This window comes from Hippichthys cyanospilos, chromosome 10 (genome assembly GCF_059441005.1).
Source record: "Hippichthys cyanospilos isolate Australia breed blue-spotted pipefish chromosome 10, RoL_Hcya_1.0, whole genome shotgun sequence".
Classification (NCBI taxonomy): domain Eukaryota; kingdom Metazoa; phylum Chordata; class Actinopteri; order Syngnathiformes; family Syngnathidae; genus Hippichthys; species Hippichthys cyanospilos.
In genome coordinates, this window is record NC_142378.1 from 23072798 (window position 1) to 23090125 (window position 17328).

The following is a 17328-nucleotide window of genomic DNA, read 5'->3' on the forward strand; positions in this document are numbered from 1 at the left end:
CATACTATTTTTCAACCCATGGAGTTAGCTTGGCTTTCTTCTCTACGCTGGAATCTGAAGCACACTTGTCTTTCAGAGGTCTCGTTGCCTCGCCAGACATTTCTTGCAAAAATGCTTGCATGATCCTGTGTTCATAAAACAAAGAAATATGTTATAAAATACTGAACATGGAAAATCAACGACAATCACTAAATTGAACAACGATCACATTAAAAATAGATTTAGTTGAATATTTTGTAGATTAATCAATGAATAAAAAGAAAATAAAAAAGAAATAAAAAAAGATTTTAATTTCAGTTAGGAGGAAATGAGTCAGAGTAATTTCAATACAGTACCTCAGTTAGAAGAAAATGCCAGATTTTTTTTTTTTGCCAGGATTAAAGAACACAGGAAAATCATCAACTTATAAATAGCCTTTTTGATGAAAAACAGTCTAAATCTTACAGTGTCCCTTTAATATCGATACTCATATGTTTGAAATATAATAAAATGAAAACGTACAGCATTCCTGCCTGATAATTCACAGTGGATGGCGTCAGATAGTTTTCTGTTCAATTTGCGCGGCCGTCTGTAAACCCGGAAACGGAAATGCATCCTTTGCAAAACTGGAAGTACCGTATTTTTGGCACTATAAGGCGCACCGGATTATAAGGCGCACACCCAATTAGACATATTTTTAAAACTTTTTCCATATATAAGACGCCTCGGATTATAAGGCGCACGCTCAATTAATGACATATTCTAAAACCTTTTCAATCACAATATAGTAATACTCAAAGTAATAAAATTAATAACTCAAATAATAACTCTAATCTCTCAATAGCATAATAACTCAATGTCAATATGACCAACTATGTTCAACTGTAAACACCTAAAAGAAACAGGTAAAGCTTACTTCATCACTTCATTCCCTATCTATGAATCCCAATCTCAGTATTGATCCATGTATAAGGTGCACCTGACTATAAGGCGCACCATCAGCTTTTTAAAAAATTAAGGCTTTTGGGTGCGCGTTGTAGTGCGGAAATTACTGTACTTCTATCGGGAAAACCATCCCTTTAAACAAATATAACAATAATCATCCAACGAAAGACAAAAATCATATAACAATATAGAAACAATTTTCTTAGCATTTGTTTTTGTTAGCATGAACAAAAAACATCCATTTGAATCAGCCTTAAAAGCAACACATTTACATTGATTTCTTCATACAGGCCGGTTAGAATGTCAGAGAAATCTCAGAAAAGAAGACTAGGACAAGCCTAGCTGCTTAAACAGCAAAAAGAGTAACTCAGACCAGCCAAGATTGACTTTTCTATGCCGGCATAGGGAAAAAAAGCTTGGGCAAATGTAACTCGTGGGTCTTCCAACGCTAGTTTTCCACTGCCCAGCCGTACCCCCCTGGCTTTTATTGAGTAGAAGCATAGCAGATTACAAGACACAACAAAAGAGCCAGCCGGGCGCCACCGGCAGCTGGGCCAAGGTCCCGGCTCACACTTTCGTGCGTCAACAGTTCTATCTAAGGACAGGGTCAAGATGAACTAGGGTTGCATAAATGGGTAACAATGAACTAAGCTCATAATGATAACAACCTAATATATGATTCCCTTCACACAGACTAAAAAAAAAAAAAAAAAAAAAGGCAGATACCGATATGTCAAATTTCCACATATTGGCCTTGATAATTGGCCTGGGCGATAATCGATCATTCTAATAGACACAAATGCATTCGCAGGTTTCAATTTTTACATTTTTTAGCGGCCGCGTGATGCAGTTTAAAAGCCACATCATAGTGTCTCTGCATTGTCATCACACAACACAATGTCGTTCTAAAATCACGTTCAATTGGCAAACAACTGAGAGCACTAAAGCAAGACTTACAGTACTATGTTTCATCTAAAAAACATCGGCATTTTTGCTATTTTTTGCACACCATTTATTTTGAGGATTTGACGCAACTCTCCTGCAAAGCAGGAGATTTCAAAGCGATTTTATGCTGTAAAAACTTTCCAATGGGTGGCAGAAGCGCATCTGAGCAAAAATCAAGCAAGGCACAGTTACAAGCAATCAAGGAAGAATCTGGAAGTTTGCGAGGAACATGAATAGAGGGAAGATCTTCTGGAGGTTTGTGAGGAGTCTTTTTGTATATGTGTGGTTTCTCAGGCCCTGGTGTCATATTGACGTTGTTATGATAAATATTAATTTAGGTAGGAATAAATATGAGATCACTGAAGGCCCAGTGTTTAAACACATGGCCCGCCACCGGTTACCTACCTCAAAAAATGGGATATAAAGTAAGACCAATTTGAATGATTAATATCTTTAATTTCTAAATAAATTGAATTTAGAATGCTTGGTGATAAACATTTTATCAATTTGGTAGTAAATTACATTTTTGAACGTGTCAATCCAGGTTCGAACTCAGCCCTCCAGAGGACAAGATTCTTCTTCCTTTGTCATGAAGGTTCAACCATGCCCATTATCCACGGCTGGCCCTGCTGGTGTGTCATATAAAACTTAACCCAACATAACTTGGCCAGAACAGGAATATCACCGGAAGTCACACATGTAAAGCCTACACCTCCAAAACATATACCTCAAACGATGTTAATGAAGAAAACATAAGATTCAATATATTTGACTATTGATCTTCTATACAATCTCTTGCATTCATGATGAAGATCAGGTGAATTATGAACCCAAGTCAGCATGCAGGAAAGCAAACATAAGCATGCGTCCCAAACATTCATATACATGGCTTAGGGGCAATTACTGTTTATTTTACGCTGTTATCTCTCTTCCCAGTGGATGCTGTAATTATTGCAACATATCTATTATTATTCTCTCCATGTCACACGTTTAACATCTTTATCTACCCGCCAATGATGCTCAAAAGACGTGAAAAAAAATCGTCAGTTTCTTTTCGGTTCCAATGACGTTTGTATTGCCAAAAAGGACCAACAATAGCCACATTCAAACTTGAATATATTGTTGTGGTCCGATGAGGTGTTGAGCGGAATTTCCAATGCTCTTCCTTTTTTAGAGCTGAGCTTCAAACGATTATTCTTAAATATGAGGTAAAAGGTATAAAGGTATAAAAGGTTTAAGCAAAACATTTGCCCATACCTGTATAAATATAACGATCGTTTGTAGGACAGGCAGTCCTTCTGCATCTGTCAGAATTATCACTTAACCCCAGGGTTAAGTGAGGATTAACTGAGAAATGCCGTTTTCTGCAGTTGCTGTAGTTAGAACAATATAACGACAATAAAAACTTAATAGCACTGGTAAACATCGGCTGATGAATACTAATCAGCATATTTTAGTGTTTCGTACATACCGATTTTCGCTTACCTGTAATAACGCAGTGAGATCTCCGTCAAAAGTTAGGATTTGCTTAACGGTGAGTTGATCTTTTTTAAGTACTTACTGCATAAAATTAATCTAAAATTTAAGTTCTCTATGAAGGCTGCTGTTTTACACAAGGAAGGCCAGTTCTGTAGTCAGAACTATTACAATGAAAACTTAAAAGTACCTGAAACGTCGAATTGAAACCTCCGTCTAAAGTTAGGATTTGCTTAACGGTGAGTTCCTTTCGTTTTAAGTGCGCATTGAATAAAATGAACCTCAAACTGTAGCGTGTCTTTAAAGGCTACTGTTTTAACACGAGGAAAGGAAAGGCATTTTCCCGCTTGACATGACAAACTTCCGGTGACGAACTCACAGTCTTCTTCTTCTTCTTCTTCTTCCTTCTTCTTCTTCTTCCTCTTCTTCTTCTTCTTCTTCTTCTTCTTCTTCTTCTTGTAGTTAAGTGGCTGTTATTTCGTCATAATATCGTGACTGACCAATTTATAATTTATTTTAGATTAATAATTTTCAAACAATATATTGATTTAGAGTCATGGGTCATCTTGTAAATTATGGTCATAAGCATGTCAGTCCAATTTCATAAAATGATTTATGATTAAGGTGCACCTTCATGTTGTAAGCACAGGGGTCAGTTTCTGTCAGATGGCCGGGATGACTGTGATAAAATACATTTTGGGTATATTTGTCACACTTCCTACCAGTTTTTAAATCAGAGAGAGGGTGAGGGCAAAAAGCACTCGCTTTTCCCCCCAAACAATTTCAAATTGACTTACAAATGTGATATTTTGACCAGAAACACGAATTGGAATGGGCATTTTGCGGGCCGCGTGAGATGATGAGGCGGGCCGGATCTGGCCTCCGGGCCTTGAGTTTGACACCTGTGTTGTAAGATATCAGCTGATGATGATGCTAGACCTGAGTGGTCCAAAGTTTTTATTTTATAAAAGTTTGTAACATCTATAAGATGTTAAAGGATAATTCTATAGCTGAACTGAAAAATTGTCAAGCAAACCTTGAGACGTTCATCACACTCTATGCCGAACAATGTGACAAAATATATGACTAACATCTCGAGTGAACTAAAGTCCTTGCAAAATGTGCGCAGCTTGCTATGAAAATGCATTTTTTTCATCTAATTTAATATACAGTAACTGTAACATCTAAACAAAAACAATGGCATCTTTTTTTTTTTTTTTTTTTTTTTTTTAAGTATAATATTTGATTTGCAAGCACAGGCATCAAACTCATAGCCTGGGGGCCAGATCCGGCCTGCCACGTCATTTTATGTGGCCCATAAAATACCTAATTCTGACTTCCAAGTTTCTGGCTAAAATACCATATTTTCAAGTTGCACTCAATCTTTACAGTTTGATTTTTTTGTTTTGCACGGATCTGTTATTTCTAAAGGCATTAATAGTTGGGTATCATCAGCATAGCAATGAAAACTAATAGCATGTTTACGTATAATATCACCAAGAGGAATCATGTAGATGTTGAACAGTAAGGGACCAAGTACTGACCCCCGTGGGACACCACATGAGATGGAGAAAGATTCAGAGATTGCATTGCCATAAGAGACACTATGCGTCCTTCCCAGGATGTAAGATCTGAACCAAGAAAGTGCTGATCTTGAGATACCAACACATGATTTAAGACGTTCTATCAGAATATGATGATCAAGCAATAATGATATTGATGAGATGTTGGAATCCATGGCTAAGAGAAGATCATTCGTCACTTTTACAAGGGCTGTCTCAGTGAGTGGTTGGCCCTAAAACCTGACTGAAGGAGTTCAAATCTATTGTTATCTATCATGAAATCGCTAAGATGTTATACAACAACTTTATGTCAGATGTGACACTGGTCTATAGTTAGAGAGATTTTCAAGATCTACGTGAGGTTTCTTAAGTAATGGTTGAATGACGGCCGTCTTAAAAGCTTCAGGTACAATGCCAGAGGAGAGTGACAGATTGATAATATTCAAGACCGATGACCCAAAGACCGGGAATAAGTCTTTCACGATTTTGCCTAGAAGCGGGTCGAAAATGCAGTTTGTCAGCTTTGCTGCATTAACCAGGTGTGTAAGACACTCCAGGGATACTAAATCAAACTGGGAGAGGGTTACCAGACTTTCATGAACCTGATTGTCCGAACTAGTATCAGCAATCACAGAACCCGAGGGGGTAAGTGGCGCTGCCTTTTTTATTTCGTCCCTTATTAGCTGAATCTGCTGAGTAAAGAATCGCATGAAATCATGTGCTGAATGGAGGGAGCTATGACTATTCTGCGGCTGTTGCGTTAGCTTTGCTACCGTATCAAATAAATATTTTGGGTTGTTTTCATTAAGACCAATCATTTTGGAAAAATTTGTTTTTGCTAACCTAAAAGCCTCTTTATAGTTCAGCGAGCTATCGCACCAGGCCTGACGGAAAACCTCAAGTTTAGTTGTTCGCCATTTACGCTCAAGTTTTCTTCTTAACAATGTAAGCGTGCACATTTCATCTGTAAACCACGGAATGTGCCGCTTCGGACGAGTTCTAAATCTTAACGGTGCTATAGAGTTTAAGGATATTAAAAGAACCGTATTAAAATCATTTGTGAGCTTATCGACTGAAAAAATGAAAGACGGAAAAGCAGTTGTTGCGAAAGGCAGTAGTTTAGAAAGTGCAGCTGTGGTTGATGAGTTAGTATCATGGCTCTTGTTGGAATTTTATTTCTAAATTAACATGAACTCAAGTTAGTAATCTGACTCCAATATGTGACCTTACCCAACTGCCACTCATCCAACAATTTGCGCGCTCGTTCTGCAATAGAAAGGTATCAGGAAGCCGGCATTTTCACACACGAGTGGATTTATTCCTTACACACAGATCTAATACAAGCACCTGGGTCTCGGGTCCCTCTCAATACAGCCCTGTACGCCTCTGTTGCCTCCAGCAGACGTACTCTCATCCGAGTTGCCCAGCAATGAGTTATACTACACAATATGCAAATGGAACATCAACAAAGGCATCCTGGCATTATTTTATTGGCTATGTGTATACTGCAGTTAACTTTAGCTTACTCTCATTGGTCTTTCTTCCCCTGCAGAATCGCTTGCTTACTCCTCCTGGTTGTAGTTTTCGTCACAGTTGTTTCCCACCAGGTGCCTCTGGGTCATCTCGTCCCCGCGACTAGCACCGTTTGCTCTGAAACATTCTATTCTTACACTCCCTTGCACCCCATATCCTGTTATGTTCACTTTACAGTCTCACACTCTCATACACAGAATGTAGCAACATCTAATGAACTACTTTAGGCTCAAACTCTTATATTCCTTTACTCTTAAACCCATGGTTGTGGTTAATCAGACCACACTGAGCTAGGACTTCGAATGTTTTAACATAATGATCAGACATAGCGTTAGTATATGGTAAAATTGTGACATTTGAGGCAGTTAAGCCACGGGTTAACACCAAATCTAAGATATTACCATTCCAGTGTGTCACTGCTTCTATTACAGTCGAACCTCTATATAGTGAACCTCTACAAAGTGAATCTCTCTTCATAGTGAACGAATCTTTACGGTCCCTTGCAAAACAGCTATGTTTGACGTGTATGTAAAACCTCCTCATAGGGAAGCTCCACATAGTGAATAATCTCTTCATAGTGATGCTATTAGTCAGTCCCTTGACAGCATCTACCTCTATATTGTGAATATCTGAACTTATCGAAAATTGTGAAGTTGTAAAATTGGGCGCACTGTCGGGATTTCCTCCCTGCCTAGCCGCTCTCGCGCGCCGCGACTTTCTCTTGCATTTTCACTTCGTCCGCCGTCCACTGCGCACGCGTTTCTCCGCTGGTCATCCCTCCGAAAATTCTAAGATGTCGGAATCTGCCGTGAAAAGTATGGATGCTAGATCTATAAGTCGGAAGCGAAAGCCTTTGTCGTTGGAGGAGAAGTGCGACATAATTCGGAAGTGTGCGAGTGGAGTGAAGCAGAATGCCATTGCAAAGGAGTACGATGCTTCGCCTGCTGCGATATGTGGCATTCTGAAGAAGAGAGAAGAGATAATGCGACTTGTGGAAGGCGGGAAGCTTAGTGGAAGCACAAAGCGCATGAAGCCTATAAAATTCAAGAGTGTCGACAAGGCAGTGCTGTTGTGGTTTCAGGAGATGCGAGCTAAAAACGTCGCCATCAGCGGACCTACGCTTCTGGCCAAGGCTGAGGCATTCGCTAAGCATTATGGAGACACTTCGTTCAAAGCAAGTCAAGTCCGCATTAGATTTTAGTGTTTAAACAACTTAAGTTGTTTAATGTACATTTATTTACATATTTATTTTTAAAAAAAAACGTATATAAAATTATTTACATAATTATTAAAAAATTATTCACATATTTCATCAATGAATTCTGAACATTTTAGGAAAACCTCTATAAAGTGAATCTCTCTTCATAGTGAACTTCTCTCCTCGGACCCTTGAAGTTCACTATGTAGAGGTTCGACTGTATTTGTGTAAAACCAAATGCATTAATTATTGCTTGAAATGCTACAGTAAGTGGCTCCAATGGGGAGTTTATATGAATATTGAAGTCACCCATAATTAATATTATCTGCATGAGTTATTAAATCAGCCATAAGTTCAGGGAATTCATCTAAGAATCCAGAGTATGGACCGGGAGGACGGTAAATAACTACCACATAGAATGGTGGTCAGTCGCATAACGAGATATGTCTTGAAGGTGTGACTAGTAGGGCGACACCTCCCCCTATTTTACAAGGACGGGCAACGTGTAAGCCCACAAAGTTTGGGGGTGAGGCCTCATTTAGTGATAAAAAAATCATTTGGTTTTAACCAGGTTTCACAGAGAGCGAGTACTTTAAGATTGTGATCTGTAATGAGATCATTTACAATAACGGCTTTTGAGGAGAGTGATGTAATATTTATGAAGCCAAATTAAAACTGACATCTTGCAAACTGACGGTCGCTGGCGTTTTAAGCTTAATGTTACAGGTGATGGCTTCCCCTATAACTAATGTGCAGGAGCCAGTAGATTGAGGTGGAGTGTGCCTAGCAAGGGAGCTAAAATGATTATGCGTCTGAATAGGCTCACCGCGGCTAGCAGGCTGCTTAAGGCTAACGCTAGCCGGACTAGCGGGAATTGCGGGAGGGCTACGGCCTGCACTATCAGAGGTGTCCGTCTGATCTACGATTATCAAACTACTCTGCTCTAGCTGACGGACAGGACCCTCTAGGAGAGAAAGCCTCTCCATGCGAATGGTGCAGGTGCTGTAAGTGACTGATGCGGTGGAGGTGCACGAAGCCATGCTTACCTTAGTACAGCCAAGTGAATACTAACGCAAGCAGAGCTGCATGAAAACGAGAACGAACGGAGCGTGGAGCTGTTCAGAGAATCGGCGAATCACGAGCAAACGAAGAATGGAAACAGTCCTCAAAAATAAAGAAAAACACCAGACACTGGTCCGACGGGTGGTAGAATAAAAAAAAATAGAAAATAGTCAAATAAAAATAGAAAACATTGTTCATCTCTCCAGCTTGGTTTAAAACAGTGACAGCAATAAATCAATCGACTTACATTCTGAGCATATTATGGAGTAGATGGAGTGGAAGAAACTGCATACATATGAGAATGATATAGAATATCCTGTACAGTAGTGCAAAATATTATGTATTTAGCAGCTTTGCTGCACAGCGCAGGATTTGTAAAGTGCACGTGTACATCCAGTAAAGTGACTAGTTTAGGTTAGTGTGTGAGGGATTTGTTCAGAATCCAGATGGCCTGTGGGTAGAAGCTGTTTGCCAGCCTGGCCCTCAGACTCCTGTAGCATCTGCCTGATGGCAGCAGTTCAAACAGGTTGTGTTGTGGATGAGTATTGTCCCTGATGAGATTGTGTGTCCTCCGCAGAACCCTGGTGTGATAAATGTCCTGTAGCGAGGGGAAGGCTGCTCCACAGATGCGCTGTGAGGTCTTGAACACAAGCTGAAGAGCCCTGCTGTCTTGTGTTGTATAGTTGCCATACCAGACTGTGATGCGAGGGTTAGGATTCTTGAAAAAAAAAAATCTCATTTTTATATTTTACAAAATCATCTCGCGGGCCAGATTAAACCTGTTCGGGCCAGAACCAGACCGCCAGCTGTATGTTTAACACCCCTGCCCTAAATTGTCCTTAGGTGTGATTGGGTGTGTGAATGGTTGTTCGTCACTGTGTGCCCTGCCAGTGACTGGCAACCAGTCCAGGGTGTCCCCCGCCTACTGCCCAAAGACTGATGGGATAGGCACTAGCAAGCCAGAGACCTCAGGGAGGCTAACTGGGTACATGCAAAATGCTCTAATGCATGGATGGATGCATGGATGTTCAAGAAGACTTGGCAGGCAAGCATTAGATGCATTTGTGGAGGAGACCAGGATTATCTTGAGGATGAAATCATAATCATCCGTCCATCTTTTAATATATATTATACATATATCATACATATGTATATATTTTTTCTTCTTTTTTTAATTAGTACCATTTGTTCTTAGTGAAATTTTACAGCAGTGTTTTTTATTATTCTCAAAGTGGCGTGAGCATAGCGTGGTCTATCGATACGGTTACCTTAATGATGTGTATTGTCCCATTTAAAGCAAATACAATTAAATTGCGCACTGTGAATATCCACCCATAATCCCTAGCCTCTTATCCTCACTAAAGTCGCTGGCTTGCTGGTGCCTATCCCAACTGTCTATGGGCAGTAGGCAGGGGACATGCTGGACTGTTTGCCAGCAGAGTGGGCACAGTGATGAACAACCATTTATGCACCCTCTCACATTTAAGGGCAATTTGGACTGTCCAATACACCTGCTTTGCATGTTTTTGGAATGTGGACACAAGTCGGAGAGAACCCACTCACTCTCATGGAGAACATGCAAAATCCGCACAGATAGAGCGAGCTGGATTTGAACTCGGGACTCTGAATTGTGATGCGGACGTGCTAAGCACACCCAGCAGCACTGTGCAAATCAAAAAACAAAATAAAGACACATACGTATATGCTAAGGACATAAAAACATGTAAAACTGCAAATGAATCAAGTTGAAGGACTCATTTACTTTCAAACTCCACTCTCCTTATGTCATGTTGAGGCATGGCGGCGTGCGGCGTAAAAGGAATGGGACCAAAGATGCAGGAGGACAAAAAGATTGTGCTCAAAAGAGATTTATCGACAAAATAAGGCAGGATCAACACATGAAAAAAAATAAAAAATTGGGCAAAGTAGCAAATAAACAAGAAAGAAAACTTAATTCACGAGAACTGCAATCAGCTGACGAGGGAAAACGAAACGCGAGGGCGAGGAGGGGAACACAAAGAAAAGCCATCGGCGGGGTAAGAGGTGCAAAGATCCAACAGCACAGACAGAGGAGTAGTGGCTTAAAAACTTGAAAATTACAAAAAAAAAAAAAACAAAAAAAAAACACTTCACCTGGATGGGAACATGAGGTAGGGGAACCAATTGGTGAACATGCGAGGAGCAGGGACACAGGTGGACGAGATCAAACTAACGAGACGGAGAAAAAGGCAGACTCGGGAGACCAACATGCATTTGAAAGGTGAAATAAACCAAAATCTACTCAAGCTAAATCCAAACACTGAAAAAACCCAGACAGAACGTGACACCTTATTTGTGTGGTGAATAACCCCGGGACACGAGTGGGAGGTGGACCCCGATACAACACAAGAAAACGAGAGTCAAGGGTTTATTAACAGAAAATCGCACAGCAAGCATGGAAAAGTCCAAAATGCAAAGTACAAACAAGTATTCCAACAAATTACAACAAAAAGAGAGACCAGTAGGGTCTCTCCAGTCCTCGAGGCCCGCAATCCTGCATGTTTTTGATGCTGGTCTCTTCAACACTGTCACGTATAACCTGCGGATCCTGATGGGAAAAGGACCGCAACCAGGCACACGAGGTGGAAGTCAGAGAGTTTATTATTCCAATTGTCTTTATTGATTTTCAAGTGTGGACAGAACAAGCAGATGCCAACAGGTAGGCTCAGATACAGTACAACCCATGTTCCACACCATTTTACTCCCCCCCACCCTTAAATCACCCATCCTGGCCCTCAACGGGATGCAATACGACACTGGTCGTTGCATACCTTAAATCACACCACACGCATTCGGGGACACACATGCACACAAACGGAAAAGAGGCATAAGATAAAAATTAAAAAATAAATAAATAAAATAAAAAATGAGTCGTTACATTCTAGTCGGCGTCTCTCTCAGGGAAGAAAGTGGCAGTATCAGTCAGTAACAGGAATTTGCTAATGGATCTTTTCAATGAAAAACAGAGTTTTTCCAATATTAAGTTGAAAAGTACATCTTTCAGCCTTGAAATGTGAGATGGGGGATAAGGGAGTTTCCATTTCAGCAAGATGAGCCTACGAGCTAATGAGGTAGTAAAGGCTAGAGCCCGTTTAATTCATGTCAGGAGGAACCCCAAAGATGGCTGAGAGCGGATCGGGAGGAACGGCTGAGTGTATCGTCAATCTCCATCCAAAACTCCGTTAATTTGGGGCAGTTCCAAAACATGTGTACATGGTTTGCAGGAGAGTGGCCACACCTATTACAAATATTAACAACTGTTGGATAAATTTTTGACAATCTTGCATTCGTGTAATGTATTTTATAGAGTATTTTACACTGGATAAGAGCATGTCGGGCGCAAATTGATGACGAGTGAATTTGCTCCAGGGCTTGGGACCATTCTCTCTCAGACAAGTTTGATTGTAGTTCATCTTCCCAGCTTCTTTTCATAGTGGAGATCGGTTTGGGAAGTATCTTGTCAATTATTTTGTATACGACTGAAATGCATTTACTTTTAGGTCCTACTTTAAGAAGGGTGTCCAAACACGTTTCAGGGGGTCTGTTAGGGAAATGGGGGAACTGTTTTTTGGTAAATTCCCTTGCTTGTACATAACGAAAAAAGTTTGAGTTTGGCAAGTTGAACTTTGTTGATAGCACAGAGAAAGAAGCAAAAACGTCATTCTCGTAAAGGTCTTACAGTGCTGTAAATTCTTTATCATACCAAAGCCTGAAGGCCGCATCTGTGTTTGAGGGCAAGAAGACACAGTTCTTCAACAGAGGCATCAACATGGATGGTCCACACAGTCCAAAATGTTTCCTAAATTGCCTCCAAATGGCTATGGATTCACAAACTATGGAGTTATTTCTACAAAGGGTCAAAGGCAGAGGGAATGCCGAAGTGAGTATTGACAGTAAAGAATAGCGACTAGATGATTTCTCAATTTGTACCCAAGCCGGCACGGAATCCTCCTCATCACGGACCCAGTACTGAGGTTTTTGTATGTTGGTTGCCCAATTGTATTCCCTGAAATTTGGTAGCGCGAGACCACCGTTGCTCCTGGAGGATTGCAGTATAGACTTGCGGATTCTAGCGGTCTTCCCACCCCACAGAAACTGAGTGATAGCTCTATCTAGCTTGTTGAAAAATGAATTCCTGAGGAGGATGGGGACATGCTGGAATAGGTAAAGAAATTTAGGAAGAACAATCATCTTGATTAAATTCACACGTCCAACAAGGGACAGGGGTAAAGAAGACCATCGTTCAAAGTCCTTCATCGAGCCATCCAACAAGGACAGAAAGTTCTTGCTAACCATTTCAGACATAGAGGGAGAGACAAAGATTCCGAGGTATCGAAACCCTGTCTCCATCCATCTAAATGGTACCTACGACCGAGGAAGTATCCTGGCCGAGGAATTAAGGGGTAAAAGTTCGCTCTTTTGAAGGTTCAGCTTATAGCCGGAGAACTTGCCATATTGATCCAGTATGTCAAGGAGTATCGGAAATGACCTCAAGGGATCTGAAATGTATAAAAGCAAGTCATCGGCATATAGAGAAACCTTGTGCGTTACACCTGACCTCGTGACACATTGAACTCTGTCCTCGGAGCGCAGCCAAATTGCAAGTGGCTCAATGGCAATAACGAACAGCAAGGGTGAGAGAGGGCAGCCCTGTCTTGTACCCCTTCCTAGCAAAAATGGAGGAGACAAAGTGTTGTTCGTGCGAACCGAAGCCGACGAAGACAAATACAGTAATCTAACCCAGCGGACAAAATCCTCACTCAACCCCAAATCTGTTCATCACTTCGTAGAGAAAGTTCCACTCAACACGGTCAAAAGCCTTCTCTAAGTCTAGCGACACAACCACTTCAGGTGTTGAGGCGCCTGCTGTATGGACAATATTCAAAAGACGACGTGAGTTATGATAAGAATGCCGTCCAGACATGAATCCAGTTTGATCTATGAAAATTACTATATGAGGTAAGGAACGTTGTAGTCGGAGCGCCAGAATTTTGGTGAGAATTTTTAAGAACATTCAAAAGTGAGATAAGTCTATAGCTACCATATAACAGTGGATCCTTATCTTTTTTCAATGTCAACGAGATTGTGGCTTGTGAAGGCGTTCTGGGGAGTCGGCTACTCAAAAAGGCTTCATTAAACATCCCCTCCATCATCGGCGCTAAGAGGTCAGCGTTGGCTTTATAATATAGCCGAGAAGCCATCCGGGCCAGGTGATTTGCCCGCACTAAGAGACTTAATAACTTCTTGCATCTCAGTCGTTGTGATAGGTCTGCCCAAGTCTCTAGCAGCTGGTTCTTCCATCTGAGGGAATTGAATGTTTTGGAGCAACTCATGCGCCGCCGGTGTCGATCTCGAAGCATACAGGTCCGAATAAAATTGCACAAAAGCTTTATTAATTCCTTCTGGGTCTGACACTGTTTTTCCATTTTCAGTTTTCACCCGTGTTATAAGTTTTGAGGTTGCTTCAGCCCGAGCTTGACAAGCCAAAAGCCTCCCGGCTTTGTCGCCCGATTCCAAAAATTGTTGTTTTGACTTGATGAGCTGGGTCATCCCTGCAGTTGGTTGTGGTACGATTGAGGCTAGCTTACAACTTCAAACACTCTGTATAAAGGCTGGAGTCTGGATTTGATGCATATTTGTTATCTAAATCCTTAATTTTGGTAAGCAAATCGGTTGTGTGGTTTAAACTTTTCTTTTACAGTCTAGAAACAAAACTTATGAGATGGCCCCTCATAAACGCCTTGGAGGTTTCCCATATTGTGCCCCTGGACATCTCCGGGGAGTCGTTTAGCTCCAGATAAGGTTTAATTTGGGACCTTAGGAAGTTTTTGAATTCATCATTCGATAGGAAATTAAAATTGAATCACCAGTATTTAAGAGGGTGAGTCCTAGTGTCTAGCTTCAAGTTCAGTGAAACAGGTGCATGGTCTGATAGTACTATGGCATGGTAGTCGCCTGACAATGTTATGGACAGCAACCTGTTATCAATGAGGAAAAAAGTCTATTCGCGTGTAGGTTTTGTGTGGTGGGAGAAGAAAGAGAATTTTTTTTGTTTCAGGGTTTGCTCGATGCCAAGGGTCCATGATACCCAACTGGGCTTTAAAAAAGTCCAATGTTCTGGTCGACTTAGTCAGAGGGCAGGGCTTTGAGGAAGAACTATCGCGCGAGATGTCTTGTACTAAATTAAAATCGCCTCCAATAATAAGGTGGTGGCTCCCTAGATTTGGTAAGGAGGAAAACAGTTTAGTAATAAAGGCATCATCATCCCAGTTTGGCCAGTATACCGAGGCTAACAACACAAGCGAGCCTTGTAGATTCCCAGCGACTATCACGAAACGGCCGTCCGAGTCAGCTAGTGTTTTATGCTTTTCGAATAGAGTAGTTTTGCGTATCAATATAGCTGTTCCTCTGGCCTTGGCGTCAAAATTGGAATGGTACACGTTACCAATCCAGTTACTCCTGTGCCGCATTACTTCTCTGTTATTAAGATGTGTCTCTGGACAAAAAATATGTCCCCTTCAAGAAGTTGTACATGAGCTAAAATCGTATTTGCTTTAGTTGTGGTCCCCAACCCTCCCACATTCCAGGAAATGAATCTGATGTTGCTTCTACCTGCAGTAGTCATTTCGCGTCAACAGAGGAGAGATGACAGGTTGATGCCTGTGAAAAGACTTCCTATGCTGTACCGGCAGCAGATAGCCATGTAGAGAAGAGAAAGAAAAGAGAAATAAAGGGAAAAAAAAACCCAGAGGAAGGGGGACACATACATACACACCACACACATATACATGCACACCCCTCTGGGCCCAGGATCCCATGAAACAACATAAACAACGCTTAAGTGTCCACTGCACTCCAGGGCTAGAACCCTTCCCTGTAAGGATGTCCAAGCTGGCTCCTTACTTGCGGCTTCCCTGTTCCAGCAACAAGGGATCACTAACGAAAGTAGATGTCCAGTAGCATATGCATGCTTTGCGGTTATGTTGCGACTGCAGCCTGGTTGCACGTCCATATAGCTAGATACAATACCAAGTGTGGAATTCAAAACATAAATCAAAAATAAGCAGTTGCTAATAGGTTCTGAGATAGAAGTAAATGGCTCGAGGTTTGTAACAATAAGACCAAGTAGACATAGTAGCACCCCACTTTACCGACATTTGCAGGCCCATGTGAAACCCATACCAATGGTGGCAAAATCACAAAGGGCTCTAATTTAGGCAAAATGGTCCCTGAGGAATAATGTAGGGTATTAAAAAAAAAAAAAAAAAAAAAAAAACAATACAGTACATAAGGAGGAAGAAGAGAAAGAAAGAAAAAAAAGAGGAGAAAAAGGGGGGGGGGTCCTGCAAATTCTAAATCAGTGTATGGGTATAGAGAGTAATCATATATTATCACACATAAATAATACCATAGACTCTATGGCAATTACATTGCCTCATATCCGAGCTCAAGTCCCCCGGAGAACCCTCCTTGTGGGGCGATGGAGACTCTCTATGGCATAGAGAGTCTCCATCGCCCCACAAGGAGGGTTCTCCGGGGGACTTGAGCTCGGATATGAGGCAATGTAATTCCTAGCCTTTTTTGGAGAAGCCAGCCGTTTCCGAATGCCTCCGTCGGTCATGATGAAGAGCTTAGCCGGATAACGAAGCTGCAGCCGAAGTCCCAGGTTGTATAGTTCCTTCATGACCTGACGGAAAGGAGATCGTTGGTCGAGGCAGTAGTCCTCGACGATGTGGATGGGTGTATCCCTGTACTTCAGCTTTCCTCTCATCTCTCGAGCCTTGCGCATGACCAGCTCGCGGGTCTTGTAATCGTGGAAGCAGATAACAACCACTCAAGGTCTAGCATCCGGGCCTGGTTTAACAGACAGCGTACGGTGAGCGTGATCGAGCACCGGCGCTGTTTTCAACGTGTCCACAACATGTACGTACACCAGCAGTTTAGAAAAGAATTCTGTCGGCCTTGGCCACTCCACGTCTTCGCTTACCCCCAACAGACGAATGTTATTTCGGCGACTTCTGCTTTCCAATTCGATTAACTTAGCTCTGAGCTTAGCATTATCCTCCACCACCGTCGTTAGCCTAACAGACAGATCTCGCATTTCTTCAATTGTCACCGTGGCCGAGGTTTCCAGGTAGACAATCCGCTCTTCGTGGCTGTTAATCGTAGCTTGGATCTTGTCTAATTTGGTCTCAAGGCGGTCAGTGGACACATTGAGTTTGGCGGAAAGCGACGCTCTGTGCTCTTACAACGTGGCCTTTAGCATAGCCACAATGGGTTCGTTTGCAGCACCAATGTCTCCTTTCTTTTGTTCCAAGTTACTCGTAGTTCTGCTGGTCATTTTGATGGACATACAAATTTACCAAGTTTCGCACCTCAATGGCGAACGTTAGTGAGTAGATTAACAATGTAGAAGTTATACAGTCAGGAGCGCCGAAAAACACGACTACTCCAGCATGCTGTCAAACCGGAAGTCCAAATCAGAGAGTTTATTAACACAGGGCGCACGCAGGGCGTGGAACAAAGAAAAACAGTCAAAAGGGTAAAGTATCAACCAAAAGTCACAAAGTACCAACACAAGGTGAAACG

The 17328-nt window shown here is 41.5% G+C and overlaps 1 protein-coding gene and 1 pseudogene across 9 annotated transcripts in view; both read right to left on the reverse strand.

The window, feature by feature from the left end:
• The window catches only part of rfc4 (replication factor C (activator 1) 4), a 75740-nt gene that overhangs the window by 52378 nt on the left and 6034 nt on the right, over positions 1–17328 (reverse strand). For 3 of the 9 annotated variants that reach the window (XM_088426640.1, XM_088426638.1, XM_088426639.1), the window contains exons 2-4: positions 6255–9418; positions 6138–6173; positions 6–125 (exon numbers count right to left, since the gene is read on the reverse strand). In XM_088426640.1, coding sequence (XP_088282766.1) covers positions 6–121 — 116 coding nt within the window. In that variant the 5' untranslated portion in view covers positions 122–125; positions 6138–6173; positions 6255–9418. The other 6 variants (XM_088426631.1, XM_088426634.1, XM_088426632.1 and 3 more) reach the window with 6 other exon arrangements.
• LOC148417543 (uncharacterized) lies at positions 4724–16528 on the reverse strand (annotated as a pseudogene).